Source organism: Monodon monoceros, unplaced genomic scaffold (assembly GCF_005190385.1).
Source record: "Monodon monoceros isolate NGI ecotype Baffin Bay Population unplaced genomic scaffold, NGI_Narwhal_1 Super_Scaffold_11, whole genome shotgun sequence".
In the NCBI taxonomy this organism is placed as follows: domain Eukaryota; kingdom Metazoa; phylum Chordata; class Mammalia; order Artiodactyla; family Monodontidae; genus Monodon; species Monodon monoceros.
The window spans coordinates 82,308,668-82,330,270 of record NW_021703767.1 but is presented as its reverse complement, the minus strand read 5'-3'; the positions used below and the strand labels follow the sequence as shown (position 1 = coordinate 82,330,270).

Genomic DNA, 21,603 nt, shown 5'->3' with positions numbered 1-21,603 from the left:
ACTGTAGCTTTGTCTGTACACTGAGTTCTTAGAGTACCTGGAGGGCAGGGCTGTGTCTTACCCACCTTTGGGTCCTTCAAAGACCCAGAAGTATAGTGAACTGGATTGATGCTCAATAAATGTCTCCCCAACTGAATATTTTCTCTATCTCCTTCCAGGAACATTTTCTGGTGTGCTTCCTCCTTCTATTTCCTTGACCATAGGCCCCAGTAGGCATAAGATCTGTGTCCTGGGGCCCACGTTATCTACAGTGGTGCCTCTAAAAACCAGTCTGTCCTGAAAGTGTTCATCTTTCTTGAGGAGGAATAAGAGAAATAAACATATTTCTATCCATTTTAAAGATCTCTCCTTTATTTGAGAGCGTATCTCTCCTATACTTTTGCTGTTAAGATGTATTTTTATGGAGCAATGTTGACGGTAAATTAGAAAATAATAGTTGATTTCTAGTGTGTGTGTGCTAATTGTCTTTATTTGGCAAAATAAAAAGCTGGTAATTCTATATTCGTATTTAAAAAGATTAAAATTAAAAATTACTGGTTGGGAATCAACTACCCTTTCTGGGCTGGCTGAAGATAGGTTCACTTTCTTAAATGCTAGATAAATTCACTGACATTGGGCTAGAGGAGGGTTTCTCTTCTCATCTAACGGACTACTATTTATTGGTCTACTCTCCTCCTCTGACGTTTCCACTCTCCGGTTCCTAACGATGTTAATCACGCCAGAAGTCCCTGGGCTGAGACAGTGTATCTCTGGCCCTTTAAATGGGGGCGTGGTGTAGAGGGGCGGACCGCCCAGGAGAGACCCGGGTGAGAAGAGGAAAGCGGAAGCATGGCCACCGGGTAGATACTGCGCGTGCGTGGGGCTAGAGCAGGGGTCGGGTCGCGCGGGCTGGGGGTCCTGGGCTGGAAAGGCTGAGAGCTCAGGTAACGAATCTTCGGAGAGCGGGCCAACGGGGTGGGGGCAGTGGTGGGGGGCTGTACCCGGGGCGGGAGGAGAACGCGTGCCGGGTCCTTGAGCCTCGGCCCTTTCCCCCGCGCGACAGCGGGGCGGCCTTGGAGTGGCTGACCGAGCGGCCCCTGATGGGCTAACAGGACCAGGGCCCACCGTCCGGGCGGGGTTGACTCTGGGGCGGAGGAGAGTGTCCTGTGTTTGGCCTGGAACTTGGGTTAGGCAGTTTCCACTTGTTGGTTCCAAAGAATGTGAAGCTGAGGTGCAGGTGCACCCGCTTCTCCAGATTGTGAGCCTTGGAGGCCGGTAATCACTTCCCTCCCGCAGCGGAACAGGTGTGTAGCCCGCCTTTGGGGTCTGGGGCGCAGGTGTATGCTCCTCCATCCCTCGAGGCCTGGGATAAGTGTGCTTCCCGAGTGTGAGGCAGAAGCTTAGATGGGGTGTCCATCTAAGGATTGGTGCGCACCCTGTGAGGCTCGGTCCAGTTTCTCTCTGCTTGCAACGTGTGCCCCAGAGTGAGGGCAGCAGGGGACACGTGGGTCTCTGATGTTCGAGGCCATTCCTGTGTCCTGGTTAGTTCTCCAAGTGTGGTACTTGGGGAAGGAGTGGTGGGGCAGATGGAAACAGAGCTGCCTAAAATGTTTGGGTGTGTTTCAAAGGAGGAAAGGTGGGATGAAGTAGTATCAGTGAGAAAGGTTTCATGGCTACGGGTGGTCAGGAACTGCTGGAGAGCCTTCTCCAAACAGGCATGCCTCCTTCATACCCTGCTAATGTTAGATTGATACTAGAATGGTCAGGAAGGCTGTGTCCTCTACCATACTCCCCGACCCACAGCAAACAAGCCAAACGTGGTCGGTAACTTGTGGTGCCAACTTTACTCCAGATGTCTGCGATTAGGAGATAAATTAAGTATCAGGTGTGCGTTTCAAGTATCTCTAATATAAATGGGGATGGAGGCTCTACATATGTTTGTGTAAGATATGGGTTTGCTCATGGTTAAATTTAAGAAGAGTAGCTATTGAAATCTCTGTCAATAGCTGGTGTGTTCCATAGAATGCAGAATAACGATAAATGGGAGAAAAAATTCTGGTTGAACTATTGGCTTTGTATGTCAAAGAGACATATGTGAGGAAATTTTTTCCAGAGGTCAAGGGAATAGCATGTTGATTATCCTTTATACATTTCCTTTGTACCTGGACCAGCATCAGCAGATGGATGTTTTTTGTCTTCCAGAATATTGGGACCTCTTGGTGATTTTTCAACTCTTTCCCACCCTTTCACAGACATATCAACCATTGTGACACCAAATGTCAGTTATGTATGTGAATGAAAAGTAAGGCCTTTTGAACTTAAGTATGTTTAACTTTTGTTTATAGTTTTCACAGAGTTTAGATAACATCTTCTCTTAACCTACAGCTTCGGGTGTCATCTGTATATATTTGTAAGAACAAACTGTTCTATTCTTAAGTGAATTTTGAATTAATGTGTGAATTATCTTCATTCTGTATAACAGCCTTTGTGTTATGTCATCCAAGCTTAAGCACCCTAGAGAGAAATCTCCTACCTCCAATATTTATAAGTTTCAGGGAAGGACACTGGTTGGCCAGATTGGATACAAGAATGTCATGTGCTTATTCTTCTGGCCAAGCAGAGAGGGTATTTGATTGGCAGCACCACCAAAATTACATGGTTGAAGTGGAGGAGGAGTGGTCTTCCAAAGGAAAGATGGGTCTGTTTCTGAAGTTGATGAGTAAGGGTGAAACTTGATCACCCTCAAAAAGTACCTTGAAGATTGAGTACCTGGGGAAGGAGTCATGTTGGAGACTGATCTCCCAGGAAGTCCAGCACGGCCAGTTTTTGCTCGATGTTGGAACAGGTGAAACGGATTGCCGTGTATGAGGCATGCGAGAAGTGAGACTGACCAAAAAGCCAGTGGATACCCACCCCCTCCCCCCATGCATACTCTGAAGCTTGTAGTTATTGAGTGGAGCGGTATGCAGAGTCCCTGGCTCTGTGTGAATCATTTCTTTTCTTCTCTTTCCATTTGCTGTAGATAATGGTTGAATTCCTATAAACTGAATGAACATATGATACATTTTCACTGTTTTCATCTTGGCCTATAGGCTGAATTAATGTAAAAAAGACAAAATATTTGAAATTCTGGAGTTTGTGTCATGTCATACACGAGCGAAATGATCATTTAAAAAAATCAATGTTAGGGATTAAAAAAAAACTCACTTAGATGCAAAGAGGGGAACTTGCAAGGTGGGAGGCTTTTGTGGGCAGAATGACTAACCATATCTTATTTTGAATGACCAGAACTGCTGTTTAAGGCTCTGGAAGCCAGTGATGCAGTGTTGCTTGGCTGCTTACCTAGGGAGGGAGGGTCGGGGGGAGGTGGTTAGGTGGATGGATTGGTGGGGTGAATAGCTACTATGTAATTAGGCACTGGGAATACAGTGATGAAAAAAGGGAGATATGGTCTTCATTTTCCTGGAACCTACATTCCAGTTGAGGGAAGGGAATGGGGGTTCAGACATGGAAAAATTATTGCAATGTGGTAAGTGTGATAAAAGGAGAACAATGTTATAGGTGCTTATTAACCAGGAACCTAGTTTAGTTGAGCAGGACAAAAAGAAGCTTTTTTGAGGAAGCAGAGTTTTAGCTGCTATCTGAAGGATGAAGATGATCATCTGTAGTTGACAGGCCTCATTACATAAAGGTAGAGCTCAATTATAACTTGGCTTATTATGGCATAGATTCCTGCATGCTATAAGTCAAATAATATCATCTGAAGCTTAACAATTACAGGTAATAAAACTGGTATATTTAGGGCTTCCCTGGTGGCACAGTGGTTGAGAGTCCGCCTGCCGATGCAGGGGACACGGGTTCGTGCCTCAGTCTGGGAAGATCCCACATGCCGCGGAGCGGCTGGGCCCGTGAGCCATGGCCGCTGAGCCTGTGCATCCAGAGCCTGTGCTCCGCAACGGGAGAGGCCACAACAGTGAGAGGCCCACGTACCGCAAAAACAAAAAAACCCAAAAAACAGGTATATTTAATTTGCAACACAGGTGTTATTCTCATATTCCAGCTCTTGTGTTGATCAGCAGATATTTATTGAATGTCTGCCTAGCTATGCAAGCCAGTGAGCCCAGTGATGTGGAGTATACAAAAACACCTGGCCCCATTTCTGTTGTGCAGCTGGGGAGAAAAGAAGTAGTCACATGGTAAGTTAACTAATGAACCAATATAAGGAAAGCGCCAAGCTGCTGTTCTAAAGAAGACATGCATTCTGGATTCAGAGGATGTTTAGGGAAGGAAGGTTCCCAGAAGGAAGGATGGAAAGAAGGAATTTAGATAAATGGAAGGAAAAGGAAAGGGAAGGTGAATTAGTGTGAGCAGACATGGAGGGAAAGTGGTAGCTATTCTTTTTTTTGGGCTGTGCTGTGTCTTCGTTGCTGCGTGCGGGCTTTCTCTAGTTGCCGCGAGTGGGGGCTGCTCATCACGGTGGCTTCTCTTGCGGAGCACGGGCTCTAGGTGCACAGGCTTCAGTAGTTGCGGCACGCGGGTTCTAGAGCGCAGGCTCAGTAGTTGTGTGTGTCCCTTGCATTGGCAGGTGGATTCTCAACCACTGAGCCACCAGGGAAGTCCTTGAAGTTATTCTTGAAGGACTCTGAATACAAATAATAAGTTTAGTCATAAAGGAGCTGTTATTCTGCCTGGAATGGCTTAGAATTTGGAATTTTATCCTGTAGGCATTGGGGAGCTGTTAAAAAAGAGTCCATTTACCAGAGAAAGATAATAGAAAACAAATAGAAGTTAATTCTGTATTACATTTTTCTTCACAAAACAAACCACAAGAAGATAAAACAAAACAAAGAAATGGAAGAAGAGAAATACTTGGATTGGGATGACCAGAAACAAAGTTGATGTGTAAAATTGCTTTCATATCATGATTTTGTGATATCTTTTGGGGGATATAGTATATTTAAAAAAAAACAAACTTGATTTGATTTCAGTGTAATTTGAAAACTGTCTCATATAACACTTTTGGGAGGAAGAGAATGTCAGTGAATAAATAGGATCCTGGAACTTGAGAACAGTTGGGAATGTCTGCCAAGGTTAAAAAAACTGGTGGAAGAGTTCCTCATTTACCTGGCCTAATATAGGTCACATTCTAACACATTCTTGTTTCAGGGTCTTTAACTTTAGAAGAATTTGGAAATCTTGAGGAAATTTTAAATTTCTTGAAAACCTAAACTGTGTCCAGGCATTATTCTAAGTGCTTTACAGTCATTATATCATTTATTCTTCACAGTAACTCTGCAAAATAGGTAGTTGCATTCCTAAGAGTCAGGACTCTCTATTGTAAGTGACCCCCACCTCCCCCCACCCCCACCCGAAAAAAAGAAAAATTGGGAGAGTGTGTTGGCTTATGTAGCCAAAATGCCAGAAAGCTGTGGCCGGAGCTAACATCATAAAAGACTGGAACCTGGAGCCTGAGTGATATCAGGACACTCGTTCCTCCTCGTCTCCGCTTCTGTTTATAGATTGCTTTCATTCTTGCTAGAGAATTTGTACCTAGAGTATAAATTCTGTTGATAGAGGCAGATCTCCAGTGACAGATGCATAGTAGATGTTTAGTTGATACGTGTTGAATAAATGACCTCCTTTTCTGCAGAACAGGATGGGGTGGAGGGTGGGGAATATTGCTCAGCCTTATTGTTTAAAGAACAGTGGAAATGGCTCTTCCTTACCAGTTCCATTTTAGTGAATCCTGGTGAAGGACCCTGGCTATATTGTGCAACCTCTGTTAACCAGGGGCTTTTTGATTGGCAGCCTCTACAAGAACCACATGGTTTGAAGGAGGCTTTCCCAGAACAAGAGGTGATGCTCTGGGCAAACAGCACAATTGGCCACAATATTTCATCTTACAGATGTAGAAATAGAGGGGCTCAGAAAGGGTAGACAAACTGACCAAGGTCATAGATAGGAATTGGTAAACACCGATTCAAATATGGTTTTAATGGACTCTTTGGTTTATGTTCTTTCCAGTTTGCCGCCACATCACACTAACAGGAGCTCGGTGAAGTGAAGGTTGGAAATGAAGTAGGGTAGCATGGCAGGATGATGTTATTTTTTCAGAGAATGCTTGATTTCTTGAAACTTCTTCAGTGCGGTATTGGTGTTCACAGATGCTGAGCTGTTCTGAGAACCTTTTATTAACTCCAGATAGAAGATTTAAAAAGAACCAGGAAAAAATTGTTTTCCTTTCTGAGTTATTTTGGGGACACAAATGTGAAGAATGAAACATTTTAGGTTATTGAATCATTTAAAGTTTTTGTTCTTGTTATGTGGTCTTTTCCACTATTTAAAAAAATGTGTAAGAATAAAACTTAACTGTACTCAGGAAACACTGAATGTGAATTTGTGCATGCTTGCAAACATTCCTTGACTAATTGAATTCATTTTTGCTAAGTGGTACAAAAGAGTGAACTTTATTAAGAAGTAATTTGTCATGAGCCAATTCAGTCTTCTTTGAAGAAGGGCTTGTAAACGCTAATACTGCTCCTGCCTTTGGCTCATTGCAAAAGGAGAAGTACATTTAGTACCCGAGATTGGAAAGATGCTTTCAAATGTTGCCAGTTACAGAGTGCCCTCAGTTATGTCTTCTAGGAATGTAGTTGATAGCATGTGTTTGTAGGACAGAGCGTTAGAGTCTATCTTCTGCAACATGTGAAAGGAATTAGTCTGTTTGGTAATGTACCAAATGTACTAGCTAGAAAAGTTGGTTTCAGCTCTTGAAAAATCAGTCTTCATGAGTCTGCATGTCTTTCTTATGCATAGTAGATATTCATTTTTTAAAATATGATAAAAAGAAATATTGAAGGAAGTGAAATTCATTTTAAGTGTACTAAAAAAATGACCATAACCAGATAAAATTGTTAGTGAGTTTTGGGCATGTTATTTTATTTTTTAACTTATTATTATTATTTTTAAATGTTCCTTAAACTCACCAGCATACAAATGTGAGCAGGTACTCTTCCCACACTCAGATTGTATCATGAGTGCATGTTTTTTTTTTAAAATAAATTTATTTATTTTAGGCTGTGTTGGGCCTTCGTTGCACATGGGCTTTCTCTAGTTGTGGCGAGCAGGAGCTACTCTTCATTGAGGTGCATGTGCTTCTCATTGTGGTGTCTTCTCTTGTTGTGAAGCACAGGCCCTAGAGCTCATGGGCTTCAGCAGTTGTGGTGCGTGGGCTCAGTAGTTGTGGCTCGTGGGCTGTAGAGCACAGGCTCAGTAGTTGTGGCGCATGGGCTTAGTTGCTCTGCGGCATGTGGGATCTTCCTGGACCAGGGCTCGAACCTGTGTCCCCTGCATCGGCAGGCGGACTCTCAACCACTGCGCCACCAGGGAAGCCCTGTGGAATTATTTTATCCTGGCATCATTGTTGTCTCCCCTAATAGATCTGAACCTTTAGATTTGCTAGTGTCCTGTTAAGTGACTAGCTATCCATTCTGCGCCCTCTGTGTCTGCACTAAGTTCCCTTAGAGGTCTATGGCCCTGGATGGATGACAGTGACAAAACTGGACTATATGCTTATCTTCAAGGAGAACTGGAGATATGCTCAGGTTTGGGAGTGTGAAGAAGGGGTTAATTGCAGCTTTTGGCACCAGTTACCCTCTTATTCTTAGGTACATAAATCTAGTTGGTACCAGGTCTAGTGGCTGAGCTTGCCCCAAGTCTGTCACTATCACCAGACTTAGGATTTCGGGTGGTGGACCACTTCCTAGACTCCTGAGTCAGATGTTCCTCCTTTGTGCTGCCATAGAAACCCTCCCTGCATATCATAACCCATACCCTAGGATTGATTTCTGTTTGCCTGTAGTCAGATGATTGAGTGAAGAATCAGTTTCCACAGAAGTCTGACCCAGTAAGTCTTTGGAATGTCCAGTTGAGGAAATCTAAATGATAAATATTTTTTCTTTTTTGAAAAGAGATCGTCATTCAGTTCATCATGATCTAAGCCCAAAAAACAGAACAAAACAAACAAAAACTTGCTTGGATTGACCGAATACAGTTATTAAAAGTAAACATGGACAATGAACCAGACCATGAAAATGTGGAACAGAGCCTCTGTGCCAAGACTACTGATGAAGAACTGAATAAGTCTCTCAATCTGGAAGCTTCACTTTCAAAATTCTCCTACATAGATCTGGACAAGGAACTGGAGTTCAAAAATGATCTGGTAAAAATTCAGCTTTTGCCAGGTTTGAGGTTTAACCAAAATGTTGGTTAGAGTGTACTTTATGATCCAAAGACTCTAAATATATCATTTTTTGCATAGATTAATAGGCATCTGTATACAGTTTTATGCAATAATATTACTCTTCATTTGTATAGCTCATTACAGTTTATGAAACACTTTAATACATCTTCTCATTTGAGCTTCACAACACTGATACTCCATTTTGTGGGGGAAGAAACTGAAGTGCAGCTATGTTGAATGATGTCTCAATATCATAGAGCTAGTGGTAGGTTTAGAATTCTTGTGCAGTGATTTTTTTTCCTCATTGGTTTGATATTAATAGGTTTTTGTGGCCATGAGACTATTTAATGACAAGTTGTTTGACCTAATCATCCACCACCATAACTTATGAAATACTAAGAAATGCAGTGTCAGTCCTTTGTGTATTGCTTATGGCTTATGTCTAAACTTAGAAAATTAGGGCTTGTCGTAAGAAATGCTGTTTTGTTTAAGAAAGCAGATGCCAAAGCCCTTCAACAGAAGCTTTCTGGAAAGGGCTGTCAGGATGGTGGCATCAGTGCATATTTGTCCTCGATGATCACTGAATATGCGGATAGTCTGTAGTCTTTTGACCTGACCCTTTCTACCATAGATTATTGAGTTGGCTGTCTGTGTGAAGAGTTTGGTGGTATGTTTGTCTCTTAATTGATAATGGTTCTAATCAGTTAAAACGCCCTCACAGTTATAAGAGGGAAAGCATTATTATGTGAGCATTAATTTCTTTTCTCTATTTAGATTGACGATAAGGAGTTTGATATTCCTCAAGTTGATACTCCTCCAACACTGGAAAGCATACTAAATGAAGTAAGTATATCCTAATGATCGCTACCATTTTATGGCATTGATTTGAATACTTCTGGGTTATGGTGTATGTCTCTAGACCTGCATTGTCGAATATGGGAGCCAATAGTCACATGTGACAATTTAAATTTAAATTGATTACAGTTAAATAAAAATTAAAACTTCATTTACTCAGTTATACAGGGCACACTTCAAGTGCTCAGTTGTCACATGTGGCTAGTGGCTACTGTAGTGAACAGCATAGATACAGAATATTTCCATTATTGCAAAAAGTTCTGTTGGACATGCTGATCTAGGTTGTGAGCTTCTCAAGGGCAGAAGCTATGTCTTGTTCATCTCTGTGCCCAGTACAATGCCTCATACTTGGTAGATTAAAGAAATGTTTTAGTAAGTGAGTTGAAATACTAAATTCATGACACTTTTGAGATTTGTGTTATGTTTTGATAATGTTATCTCTACCAGTGATATTCAAATAGCTCGTCCTCTGATACAAAAGAGCATCTGCAGCCTTGTAATGCACTTCATCACTGTTCTGTATAAAGAAAACGAAGCCTCCGTAGTTTATCTTGTGAATACCATCTCTATTAAAAAGGTTTTTAGAGTTATGAAATGATGTTCCTTTCTGAATTAGCAGATCATAAAGGCTTTATAAAGGAGCTCTGTGGAAGTACATGTTGGTGAAGTGTGCCAGTTTTTTTGTACCCTGCATCTGCTGACAATTCTTCAGCTCAGTCTTCTTGATCTTTAAAAACTTGCTTAAGACTCCCATTGGAGGCTTTAGCTTCTAATTTGAGAAAGATTTTTTTTTTTTTTTTTTTTTGCAGTACGTGGGCCTCTCACTGGGCCTCTCACTGTTGTGGCCTCTCTCGTTGCGGAGCACAGGCTCCGGACGCGCAGGCTCAGTGGCCATGGCTCACGGGCCCAGCCGCTCCGCGGCATGTGGGATCTTCCCAGACCATGGCACGAACCTGTGTCCCCTGCATCGGCAGGCGGACTCTTAACCACTGCGCCACGAGGGAAGCCCTCAGAAAGATTTTTAAAAATCTATTTCAGATACATAGTTGTGTTTTCTAAAAGATAATGATGCAAAGCTTCCTCAATAGAAATGCCCACTGACCCCATACGTCTGAGTGGGTTGGGCCCTGGTCTTTATTACTTCTTTATCTATACTTGCAAACTACTTTCTCAGTGAATTGTATCTTTTATTTTTCTTTTATTTCTTTTTTTAAAAATATCAGCTTGATGTCGCTGTTTCTTTGAATGTATTTTAACTTCAGAAATGTTATGTATGATCTGTGTTAGTAAGACTTAAGCGTTTTTAATTTTGACAAAGAAGTCTTTGGTCAATGAAAGAATATCCTGTTACAGTGATGGTTATTTATTGCTTCCTAATATAGAGGAAATCTTTCATTTGCAATGAAGAGATTAATTTTAGTCAGTTTTGATAACATGGTCTTAATCACATATTATTTCAGTTACTAAGTGAAGAATAAAAATAATCTTAGAGGACTGTGTACAAAGCCCTATTTGTACATCTTTATATAATAATGGCAAAGAAAATAATGCTCATGAATGAGACTGTAGTTCATAATGAAGGAAAACTGTCTTTGCAATATTTACTTATCTACTAGTAACAGCAAGTATAGTCATTAGTCGTTTACTGAGAGGATAATACTGTTATCATCCTCAATAGTAATTTGGGTGCCTTGTGTATTTGGGTCATAGTGTTAGATGCTGGGATTATAAAGTGCTGCATGACCGTCTCTGACTTTGAGAGAGAAATAGGACTGGAAATTGGCCAGCTTTCATACCACCAGGGAGCGAGGCAAGGGAATAAGTGAAAGTAAAAATAATTTAAGTTGTAGAATGTTATGAAGAGAAAAAGGGGGAAGAAGTATGAAAGAAAATGATTTTAAGAAAGAAAAAAAAGACAGAAGTAGAAAGTGTAAATAAATAAGCACTTACTTCAGGATACGTGGGTGCGTATATTCTATGAAGTTCGTTAATATCAACCTGACGAGGTGCTAGGAAGAAGTGTACATCCAAGATATTTTACAGAAAGAGATGACTGAGACATCCTAAATCTCAGAATTTAGGGCGTGAAATAATGTTACTAGGCCTTGTCATCCTTTGAAACTATGCTACTTCTGAGGTTTTTAATTTTGAAATTTTGTTCTCTAATCCTAACAATCCTCCCCCTACCCCACGTTCTCTTACCTCCATTAAACATGCTCTTTGACCTCTTCAGGACGAAGTCTCTTGATCCTTCTTAGTCTCCCAGTGTCTGAGAGTAGCCCTGGCTTCACTTCCGTTCTACTGTTGGCTTGTGCAGCCAGAAATTTCTTTTGAACTTTTAATTGAGGTACAACATACATATAGAAAAAGTGCACAGGTCGTAAGTGTACTGCTTGGTGAATTTTCACAAACAGAATGCTCTGTGTAACCAGAGTCCAGATGAAGAAATGAAACATTACTAGCACCCCAGAAGCTCCTCTTGTGCTCCTTCAGTACCCAACCAGGATAATCACTATCCTGACTTCTACCGGCATTGACTGCCTTGGCTGCTTTGAACTTCATATAAATGGAATTATACAGTTTGTGCTTTTGTGCATCTGACTTACTTCCCTCGATATTGTGTTTTTAGATTTATTCATATTTTTGCTGCATGCAATTGTTCATCCATTCCCATTGTTGTATAAAATTCTTTGTTATATACCATTATTTATTCATTCAACTGTTTATGGGCAGTTTTATAATATCTGGTTTCTGGCTGCTATGAAGAGTGCTGCTGTGAATATTCTTATTCATATCTTTAGATACATACACACATGTGTACACATACATACACACGCACTCACACACACATTTCTGCTGGGTATGTACCTAAGAGTAGAATTGCTAGGTCACCAGGTATGGGCATGTTCAGCTTTGGTTGATACTGCCACAGGTTCCTCAAAGTGGTTGTGATAATACATACTTCCTACAGCAATATATGGAAGTTCTAGTTACCATATCCTCATCAACTTCTGAATTTTTCTCTCTTTTTCACTTTAGCCATCCATAGTTGTAGGTGTGTAGTGATATCACATCATAGTTTTAATCTGAATTTCCCTGAAGACTGATGAAATTGGGGTACCTTCGTATGTTCTGGCCATTTGGATATCTCTTTTGTGAATTGCTTTTTCATGTCTTTCGCCCACTTTTCTATTCAATTGATTTTTAAAAAACTTATTTATAAGAGTTCTTTATATTTGATGGATATAAGTTTTTATTAGATATATGTATTGCAAATATCTTCTTCCATTCTGTGGGTTACTTTTTCACTCTGAATGGTTTCTTTTGATGAGCAGAAGTTCTTAGTAGTAGTTCAGCTTATTAAATTTTTCCATTATGATTAGTTTTCTGGTGCGTCCAGTTGAAGAAAATTTTGCCGATTCCAAAGTCATGATGATGCTATCTTATTTTGTTTTAAAATCTTCATTGTTCTGCCTTTCACATTAGATCTGCAATTAATCTGAAATTTTTGTGTGTGATGGTGTGCGGTATGAGGCAGCAGCACTTACTGAGCACCGTTCTTTTCTGCGGTGTCACTTCTGTTTTAAATCAGGTGATCATATATGTGTTGGTGTGATTTCATGGGTCTTTCTATACTTGCCCCAATAGCACACTCTGATGTCTGAACCTTTATAATAGGTCTTGATATCTAGCAGTTTCAAATCTTCCAGCTTTGTTGTTGTTCTTCAAGATTGCCTTGCTTATTCTTGGTCTTTTTCATTTCCACGTAAGTTTGAGAATCACTTTACTAGTTTACACACACACACATACACCCCAGCTGAAGTTTGATAGGCTTATGTAGATTTTACACATCAATTTGTGAGAATTGATAGCTCTACTGTGTAGCTAGTAATTTTAAATTCAGCCTTACTGATACCCTCAATTCTCTTCCTCATTTTTTTCCCCCCACTTATCCTGTAAGCCTCAACCCTGGCTTAATTTAGCTAATATGTTTTCTTTAATTATGTCTCTGGCTGCTTAAGAAAATCAGATAAGATCCTGATTGATTCTCTTGCTTAAGACCTTGGTGCTGCAGTTCTTATTTATGAATTGTTTGTTACCTTTCCTAATGGCAGTCCTTCCATTCTTGTACAGCTCTCAAGTAACACAGTAGCTCCTTGCTAACCCTCATCCTGTTCTTAGCAATCTTGTGTGTGAAGATATCTGAAAAACAGTCAGAAATATGGCCTAAACTGCAAGAGAAATGTTGGTACTAAAGATACATTAGCATGACATTAGCATGGAGTCATTAGCATGACATTATACTTGAAACTATAAGTATGGATTAGCTTGTTCATGTAGGAAGTGTGTGAAGTAGGAAGAGACAAGAATATAATCCTGGGGAACAACATCACTTAAAGGTTGGGCTGAGGACAAGTAGAGAACATGACTGATAGAAGAGGCCACATAAGTTGAAGGAGTAGCAAAGAGATGTATTGGAAACAAAGGGAAGAGAAAGTTTCAAGAAGTGGGGCATGGCCAGTAGTGTTAAGTGATGCGTACAGGACAAGAGCATGCTAACGGAAAATAGGCTGGTGGATTTGACTAGTAACTTCAGCAAGAGTAGTAGTCAGTAGCTGGTAATGGGTGGAGAAAGTGGAGTTAATGAGTATGGACTGCTCTGCTCTCTTAAGAATATGAATGGAAATGATAAGGCAGAAGGTAGTCCAGCTGAAAGAGGAGGTAAGATCAGAACTTTTTTCTTTAATGTCTGTTGCCCAGAATCAGCTTGTTCAAAGCTAAACTCATTCTGCTTTATCTGCTATTCTTTTTGCTTTCTTATCTCAGTTAGTAGTATCACCTTTTGCTAGTTGCTCAAGCTGGAAACCTTGGAATCTTCTTTGACTTCTTTCTTAACCCCCCCAACGCCTCAAAACACACTGTTTAAATGGTAACCAGGAATTTTGGATTTTACCTCAGTAATGTCTCTTTCCTTATTCCTTCTCTTGACCCCTTCTGCTGCATTCCTAGACTGAACTCTCCTGTCTTTCCTTGACATTGCAATAGCCATCTTGCTGGTTCTTATTAGTCTCCCTGCCTGTCTCCTCCTCTACCCTCATCCATATTCATACTGCCCCGTTTATCTTTCTAAAGCATGGTTCCCATCATGCGTACATTTTTTAAAGATCTCAGTTGCCTTCCCACTGCCTACTATATATAGTACATTAATTTATTAAGTAAATGAGTACTGATTATGTGTCAGGCATTGTACTAGGCACTAGGGTTACAGTGGTGGACAGATAGGGCCCTCCTATCACCTAGCTTAATGGAATATAAGACTTTTACAATTTGGATCCCAGCTTATCTTTCTAGGATCACCTCCAACTCCTACTCAAATACTCCATTCATTTTAGACTACTTCCTTTTTCATGGGCAAAATTCATATTATGAAATCACTGTGTTTGCACATGCTGTTTCCAACCCAGAATGCCTTTCTTCTGTCTGCTTGTCATATTTCTTAAGGTAACCTATCTATAGTCAGGTGGTATTTATTTTCTTCAGTTAGCCGTTGGCTGTTAGTTAACTAGTAAAGCATCTATACACGTTTGAATTTTAAGAAATACTTGGCAACTAACAATAATCTGCATAACTGCTCCTACTTCTTCCAGCTACAAGAAAGAAATTTTTAGAGTGAACTCTTTGTAGGGAGAGATAACTAGAGTTGAAATTTAATTCTGTACTATGCCTCTCTGGTCAACAACAATGCGTGAAAAATGGGTGAAAAACAGAATAAGCATATGAGTGTTTTGGAGAAACCCATTAACGCCTATTTGACTGATAGAGTATTTGGAATTTTGAATTTATTTATCCATGTTCTTCTAATTTAGACTGATGATGAAGATGATTCTTTTGTTCTTGAAGATCCTACATTGTTAAATATTGATACTATTGATTCTCACTCCTATGATACTTCGTCTGTGGCAAGCTCAGATAGTGGCGACAGGACCAACTTAAAAAGGTAAATATCCTTTTATTTTTTTCTTCTTTTTTTAAATTGAAATATAGTTGATTTACAATGTTGTGTTAATTTCTGGTGTACAGCAAAGTGACTCAGTTATACATATATAGACATTCTTTTTCATATTCTTTTCCATTATGGTTTATCCCAGGATATTGAATATAGTTCCCTGTGCTCTACAGTAGGACCTGTTTATCCATTCTATATGTAATAGTTTCCATCTACTAACCCCAAACTCCCAGTTCATTCCCCGCCCCTGCCAAGCAACCACAGGTCTGTTCTCTATGTCTGCGTCTCTTTCTGTTTCATAGATAGGTTCATTTGTGCCATATTTTAGATTCCACATAAAGGTGATATCATATGGTATTTGTCTTTCTCTTTCTGACTTACTTAGTATTGATAATCTCTGGTTACACCCATGTTGCTGCAAATGGCATTATTTCATTCTTTTTTATGGTTGAGTAGTATTCCATTGTATATATGTACCACATCTTCTTTATCCATTCATCTGTCGATGGACATTTAGGTTGTTTCCATGTCTTGGCTATTGTGAATAGTGCTGCTATGAACATAGGGGTGCATATATCTTTTTGAATTATACTTTTGTTCAGATATATGCCCAGGAGTGGGATTGCTAGATCATATGGTAATTCTGTTTTTAGTTTCCTGAGGAACCTCCATACTGTTTTCCATAGTGGCTGCACCAGCTTACATTCCCACTAACAGTGTAGGAGGGTTCCCTTTTCTCCATACCCTCTCCAGTATTTGTTATTTGTAGACTTTTTAATGATGGCCATTTTGACCAGTGTGGGTTGGTATCTCATTGTGGTTTTGACTTGCATTTCTCTAATAATTAGCAATGTTGAGCATCATTTCATGTGCCTACTGGCCATCTTTAAGTCTCCTTTGGAGAAATGTCTATTTAGGTCTTCTGCCCGTTTTTCAATTGGGTTGTTTGTTTTTTTGTTGTTGTGTTGTATGAGTTGTTTGTATATTTTGGAAATTAAGCCCTTGTTGGGTGCATCATTTGCAAATATTTTCTCCCATTCTTTTCATTTTGTTTATGGTTTCCTTTGCTGTGCAAAAGCTTGTAAGTTTGATTAGGTCCCATTTGTTTACTTTTGTTTTTATTTCTGTTGCCTTGGGAGACTGACCTAAGAAGACACTGGTATGATTTATGTCAGAGAATGTTTTGCCTATATTCTCTTCTAGGAGTTTTATGGTGTCATGTCTTATGTTTAAGTCTTTAAGGCATTTTGAGTTTATTTTTGTGCATGATGAGAGGGTGTGTTCTAACTTCGTTGATTTACATGCACCTGTCCAACTTTGTCAGCACCAATAGCTGAAGAGACTGTCTTTTTCCTGTTTTATATTCTTGCCTCCTTTGTCGAAAATTAATTGACCGTAGGTGTGTGGGTTTATTTCTGGGCTCTCTGGTTAAGCATTCATTTAAATCACACTTGCATACAGTATGGCCTGCTGAAGCTCTGCATAGGAAGTAGAAGGCCCACTCAGGTGGAAATAAAATGCTTGCTAGATCCTGAATATTTAGGCACTGTTGAGGGGAGAGGATAAAAAGGTGGATGACATGATGACTGTCTTCTGTACAACCAGTAGGAAGCTATAATAATAGCCAGGGACACCCAGAAGCAGGAGAGCCCTTAGAGGGTGCACACGTCACACCTGGTACAGTGTCTGTGGTGGAAATGTGAGGCTTGGTTTACCTCACCACCTTTCTGTCCCTCACTCCTCCCTCCACCACCTTCCTCCTGCTCTCTAAGGACAGCTCCAGTGTTTCTGCATTCCCTTGAAATGGGTTCAGAGGAGAGTCACAAAGATGATTAAAGATGTGGGAAAAGGACTTCTAACCCTATATAACTTCATTTTGGTTGCTTTTCACCTTCCAAATTCTTGGAGAGCACATGAAAAGGAAAGAGAAGTGGAGGAAGCATAATGTAAATACTTTATTGAATTCATGTGTAACTTTAATGTGGCTAAGTTGTTGGTGTATTTTTCCTCGACTTCTTAAATTTTGCCTGTGTCAGTGCTGTCTTCTTTAGGTTGTCAACTCTTGTGGGATAGGGGCCATGGCTGGATATATTAACCTGTTCATCACTTTCTTCTACAAATAAATAACTTAAATTTTTTCAGCTTTATTGAGATATAATTGACATGCAGTACTGTGTAGATTTAAGGTATACAATTTGATTCTTTTTTTTAATTTTTGAATTTTATTTTATTTATCTTTTTATACAGCAGGTTCTTATTAGTCAGCAACTTTATGCACTTAAGTGTATACGTATCAGTCTCAATTGCCGAATTCATCACACCACCACCCCCACCCACCGTGGCTTTCCCCGCTTGGTGTCCATACATTTGTTCTCTACATCTGTGTCTCGATTTCTGCCCTGCAAACCGGTTCATCTGTACCATATTTCTAGGCTCCACATACATGCGTTAATATACGATATTTGTTTTTCTCTTTCTGACTTACTTCACTCTGTATGACAGTCTCTAGATCCATCCACGTCTCAACAAATGACCCAATTTCGTTCCTTTTTATGGCTGAGTAATACTCCATTGTATATATGCACCACATCTTCTTTATCCATTTGTCTGTCGATGGGCATTTAGGTTGCTTTCATGACCTGGCTATTGTAAATGGTGCTGCAGTGAACATTGGGGTGCATGTGTCTTTTTGAATTATGTTTTTTTCTGGGTATATGCCCAGTAGTGGGATTGCTGGATCATATGGTAGTTCTATTTTTGGTTTTCTAAGGAACCTCCATAGTGGCTGTATCAATTTACATTCCCACCAACAGTGCAAGAGGGTTCCCTTTTCTCCACACCCTCTCCAGCATTTGTTGTTTGTAGATTTTCTGATGATGCCCATTCTAACTGGTGTGAGGTGATACCTCATTGTAGTTTTGATTTGCATTTCTCTAATAATTAGTGATGTTGAGCAGCTCTTCATGTGCTTCTTGGCCATCTGTAGGTCTTCTTTGGAGAAATGTCTATTTAGGTCTTCTGCCCATTTTTGGATTGGGTTGTTCATTTTTTTACTATTGAACTGCATGAGCTGTTTATATATTTTGGGGATTCATCCTTTGTCAGTTGCTTCATTTGCAAATATTTTCTCCCATTCTGAGGGTTGTCTTTTCGTCTTATTTATGGTTTCCTTTGCTGTGCAAAAGCTTTAAAGTTTCGTTAGGTCCCATTTGTTTATTTTTGTTTTTATTTCCATTACTCTAGGAGGTGGATCAAAAAAGATCTTGCTGTGATTTATGTCAAAGAGTGTTCTTCCTATGTTTTCCTCTAAGAGTTTTATAGTGTCCGGTCTTACATTTACGTCTCGAATCCATTTTGAGTTTATTTTTGTGTATGGTGTTAGGGAGTGTTCTAATTTCATTCTTTTACATGTAGCTGTCCAGTTTTCCCAGCACGACTTATTGAAGAGACTGTCTTTTCTCGATTGTATATCCTTGCCTCCTTTGTCATAGATTAGTTGACTGTAGGTGTGTGGGTTTATCTCTGGGCCTTCTATCTTGTTCCATGGATCTATGTTTCTGTTTTTGTGCCAGTACCATATTGTCTTGATTACTGTAGCTTTGTAGTATAGTCTGAAGTCAGGGAGTCTGATTCCTTCAGCTCCGTTTTTTTCCCTCAAGACTGCTTTGTCTATTCGGGGACTTTTGTGTCTCCATACAAATTTTAAGATTTTTTGTTCTAGTTCTGTAAAATATGGCATTGGTAATTTGATAGGGATTGCATTGAATCTGTAGATTGCTTTGGGTAGTATAGTCATTTTCAAAATATTGATTCTTCCAATCCAAGAACATGGTATATCTCTCCATCTGTTGGTATCATCTTTAATTTCTTTCATCACTGTCTTATAGTTTTCTGCATACAGCTCTTTTGTCTCCCTAGGTAGGTTTATTCCTAGGTGTTTTATTCTTTTTGTTGTAATGGTATATGGGAGTGTTTCCTTAATTTCTCTTTCAGATTTTTCATCATTAGTGTATAGGAATGCAAGAGATTTCTGTGCATCAATTTTGTATCCTGCTACTTTACCAACTTCATTGATTAGCTCCAGTAGTTTTCTGGTGGCATCTTTAGGATTCTCTATGTACAGTATCATGTCATCTGCAAAGAGTGATAGTTGTACTTATTCTTTTCCAATTTGTATTCCTTCTATTTCTTTTTCTTCTCTGATTGCTGTGGCTAGAACTTCCAAAACTATGTTGAATAATAGTGGTGAGAGTTGACATCCTTGTCTTGTTCCTGATCTTAGAGGAAATGCTTTCAGTTTTTCACCATTGAGAATGATGTTTGCTCTGGGTTTGTTGTATATGGCCTTTATTATGTTGAAGTAGGTTCCCTATATGCCCACTTTCTGGAGAGTTTTTATCATAAATGGGTGTTGAATTTTGTCAAAAGCTTTTTCTGCATCTATTGAGATGATCATATGGTTTTTATTCTTCAATTTGTTAATATGATGTATCACATCGATTGATTTGCATATATTGAAGAATCCTTGCATCCCTGGGATAAATCCCACTTGAACATGGTGTATGATCCTTTTAATGTGTTGTTGGATTCTCTTTGCTAGTATTTTGTTGAGGATTTTTGCATCTATATTCATCAGTGATATTGGTCTGTAATTTTCTTTTTTTGTAGTATCTTTGTCTGGCTTTGGTATCAGGGTGATGGTGGCCTCATGGAATGAGTTTGGGAGTGTTCCTTCCTCTGCAATTCTTTGGAAGAGTTTGAGAAGGATGGGTGTTAGCTCTTACCTAAATGTTTGATAGAATTCACCTGTGAAACCATCTGGTCCTGGACTTTTGTTTGTTGGAAGATTTAAAATCAGCTTCAATTTCATTACTTGTGATTGGTCTGTTCATATTTTCTATTTTTTCCTGGTTCAGTCCTGGAGCGTTATACCTTTCTAAGGATGTGTCCATTTCTTCCAGGTTGTTCATTTTATTGGCCTAGAGTTGCTTGTAGTAGTCTCTTAGGATGCTTTGTATTTCTGCGGTATCTGTAACTTCTCCTTTTTCATTTCTAATTTTATTGATTTGAGTACTCGCCCTCTTTTTCTTGATGAGTCTGGCTAATGGTTTATCAATTTTGTTTATCTTCTCAAAGAACCAGCTTTTAGGGTTATTGATCTTTGCTATTGTTTTCTTTGTTTCTATTTCATTTACTTCTCCTCTGATCTGTATGATTTCTTTCCTTCTGCTAACTTTGGGTTTTGTTTGTTTTTCTTTCTTTAGTTCCTTTAGGTGTAAGGTTAGATTGTTTATTTCAGATTTTTCTTGTTTCTTGAGGTAGACTTGTATAGCTATACACTTCCCTCTTAGAACTGCTTTCGCTGCATCCCATAGGTTTTGGATCATCATGTTTTCATTGTCATTTGTCTCTAGGTGTTTTCTGATTTCCTCTTTGATTTCTTCAGTGATCTCTTGGTTATTTAGTAATGTATTGTTTAGCCTCCATGTGTTTGTGTTTTTTACGTTTTTTTCCCTGTAATTCATTTCTAATCTCATAATGTTGTGGCCAGAAAAGATGCCTGATATGATTTTAATTTTATTAAATTTACTGAGGCTTGATTTGTGACCCAAGATGTGATCTATCCCGTAGAATGTTCTGTGCGCACTTGAGAAGAAAGTGTAATCTGCTGTTTTTGGATGGAATGTCCTGTAAATATCAATTAAATCTGTCTGGTCCATTGTGTCATTTAAAGCTCTGTTTCCTTATTTATTTTCATTTTGGATGATCTGTCCATTGGTGTAAGTGAGGTGTTAAACTGTCCCACTATTATTGTGTTACTGTCAATTTCCTCTTTTATAGCTGTTAGCAGTTGCCTTATGTATTGAGGTGCTCCTATGTTGGGTGCATATATATATTTATAATTGTTATATATTCTTGGATTGATCCCCTGATCATTATGTAGTGTCCTTCCTTGTCTCTTTTAACATTCTTTATTTTAAAGTCTATTTTATCTGATATGAGTATTGCTACTCCAGCTTTCTTTTGATTTCCGTTTGCATGAAATATCTTTTTCCATCCCCTCACTTTCGGTCTGAGTGTCCCTGCATCTGAAGTGGGTCTCTTGTAGACAGTATATATATGGGTCTTGTTTTTGTATCCATTCAGCAAGCCTGTGTCTTTTGGTTGGAGCATTTAATCCATTCACATTTAAGGTAATTATCGATATGTATGTTCCTATGACCATTTTCTTAATTGTTTTGGGTTTGTTATTGTAGGTACTTTTCTTCTCTTGTGCTTCCCACTTAGAGAAGTTCCTTTAGCATTTGTTGTAGAGCTGGTTTGGTGGTGCTGAATTCTCTTAGCTTTTGCTTGTCTTTAAAGCTTTTGATTTCTCCATCAAATCTGAATGAGATCCTTGCCGGGTAGAGTAATCTTGGCTGTAGGTTCTTCCCTTTCATCACTTTAAGTATATCATGCCACTCCCTTCTGGTTTGTAGAGTTTCTGCTGAGAAATCAGCTGTTAACCTTATGGGAGTTC

The 21,603-nt window shown here is 39.4% G+C and overlaps 1 protein-coding gene across 6 annotated transcripts in view; it reads left to right on the top strand.

The window, feature by feature from the left end:
• Positions 1-820: 820 nt before the first annotated feature.
• Positions 821-21,603, top strand: part of VPS8 (VPS8 subunit of CORVET complex) — a 299,574-nt gene continuing 278,791 nt past the window's right edge. For 2 of the 6 annotated variants that reach the window (XM_029215383.1, XM_029215388.1), the window contains exons 1-4: positions 822-923; positions 7,950-8,200; positions 8,996-9,064; positions 14,944-15,074. In XM_029215383.1, coding sequence (XP_029071216.1) covers positions 8,048-8,200; positions 8,996-9,064; positions 14,944-15,074 — 353 coding nt within the window. In that variant the 5' untranslated portion in view covers positions 822-923; positions 7,950-8,047. Of the gene's footprint in view, positions 924-1,077; positions 1,284-3,986; positions 4,176-7,949; positions 8,201-8,995; positions 9,065-14,943; positions 15,075-21,603 lie in introns of those variants that run through there. The other 4 variants (XM_029215384.1, XM_029215387.1, XM_029215385.1 and 1 more) reach the window with 4 other exon arrangements.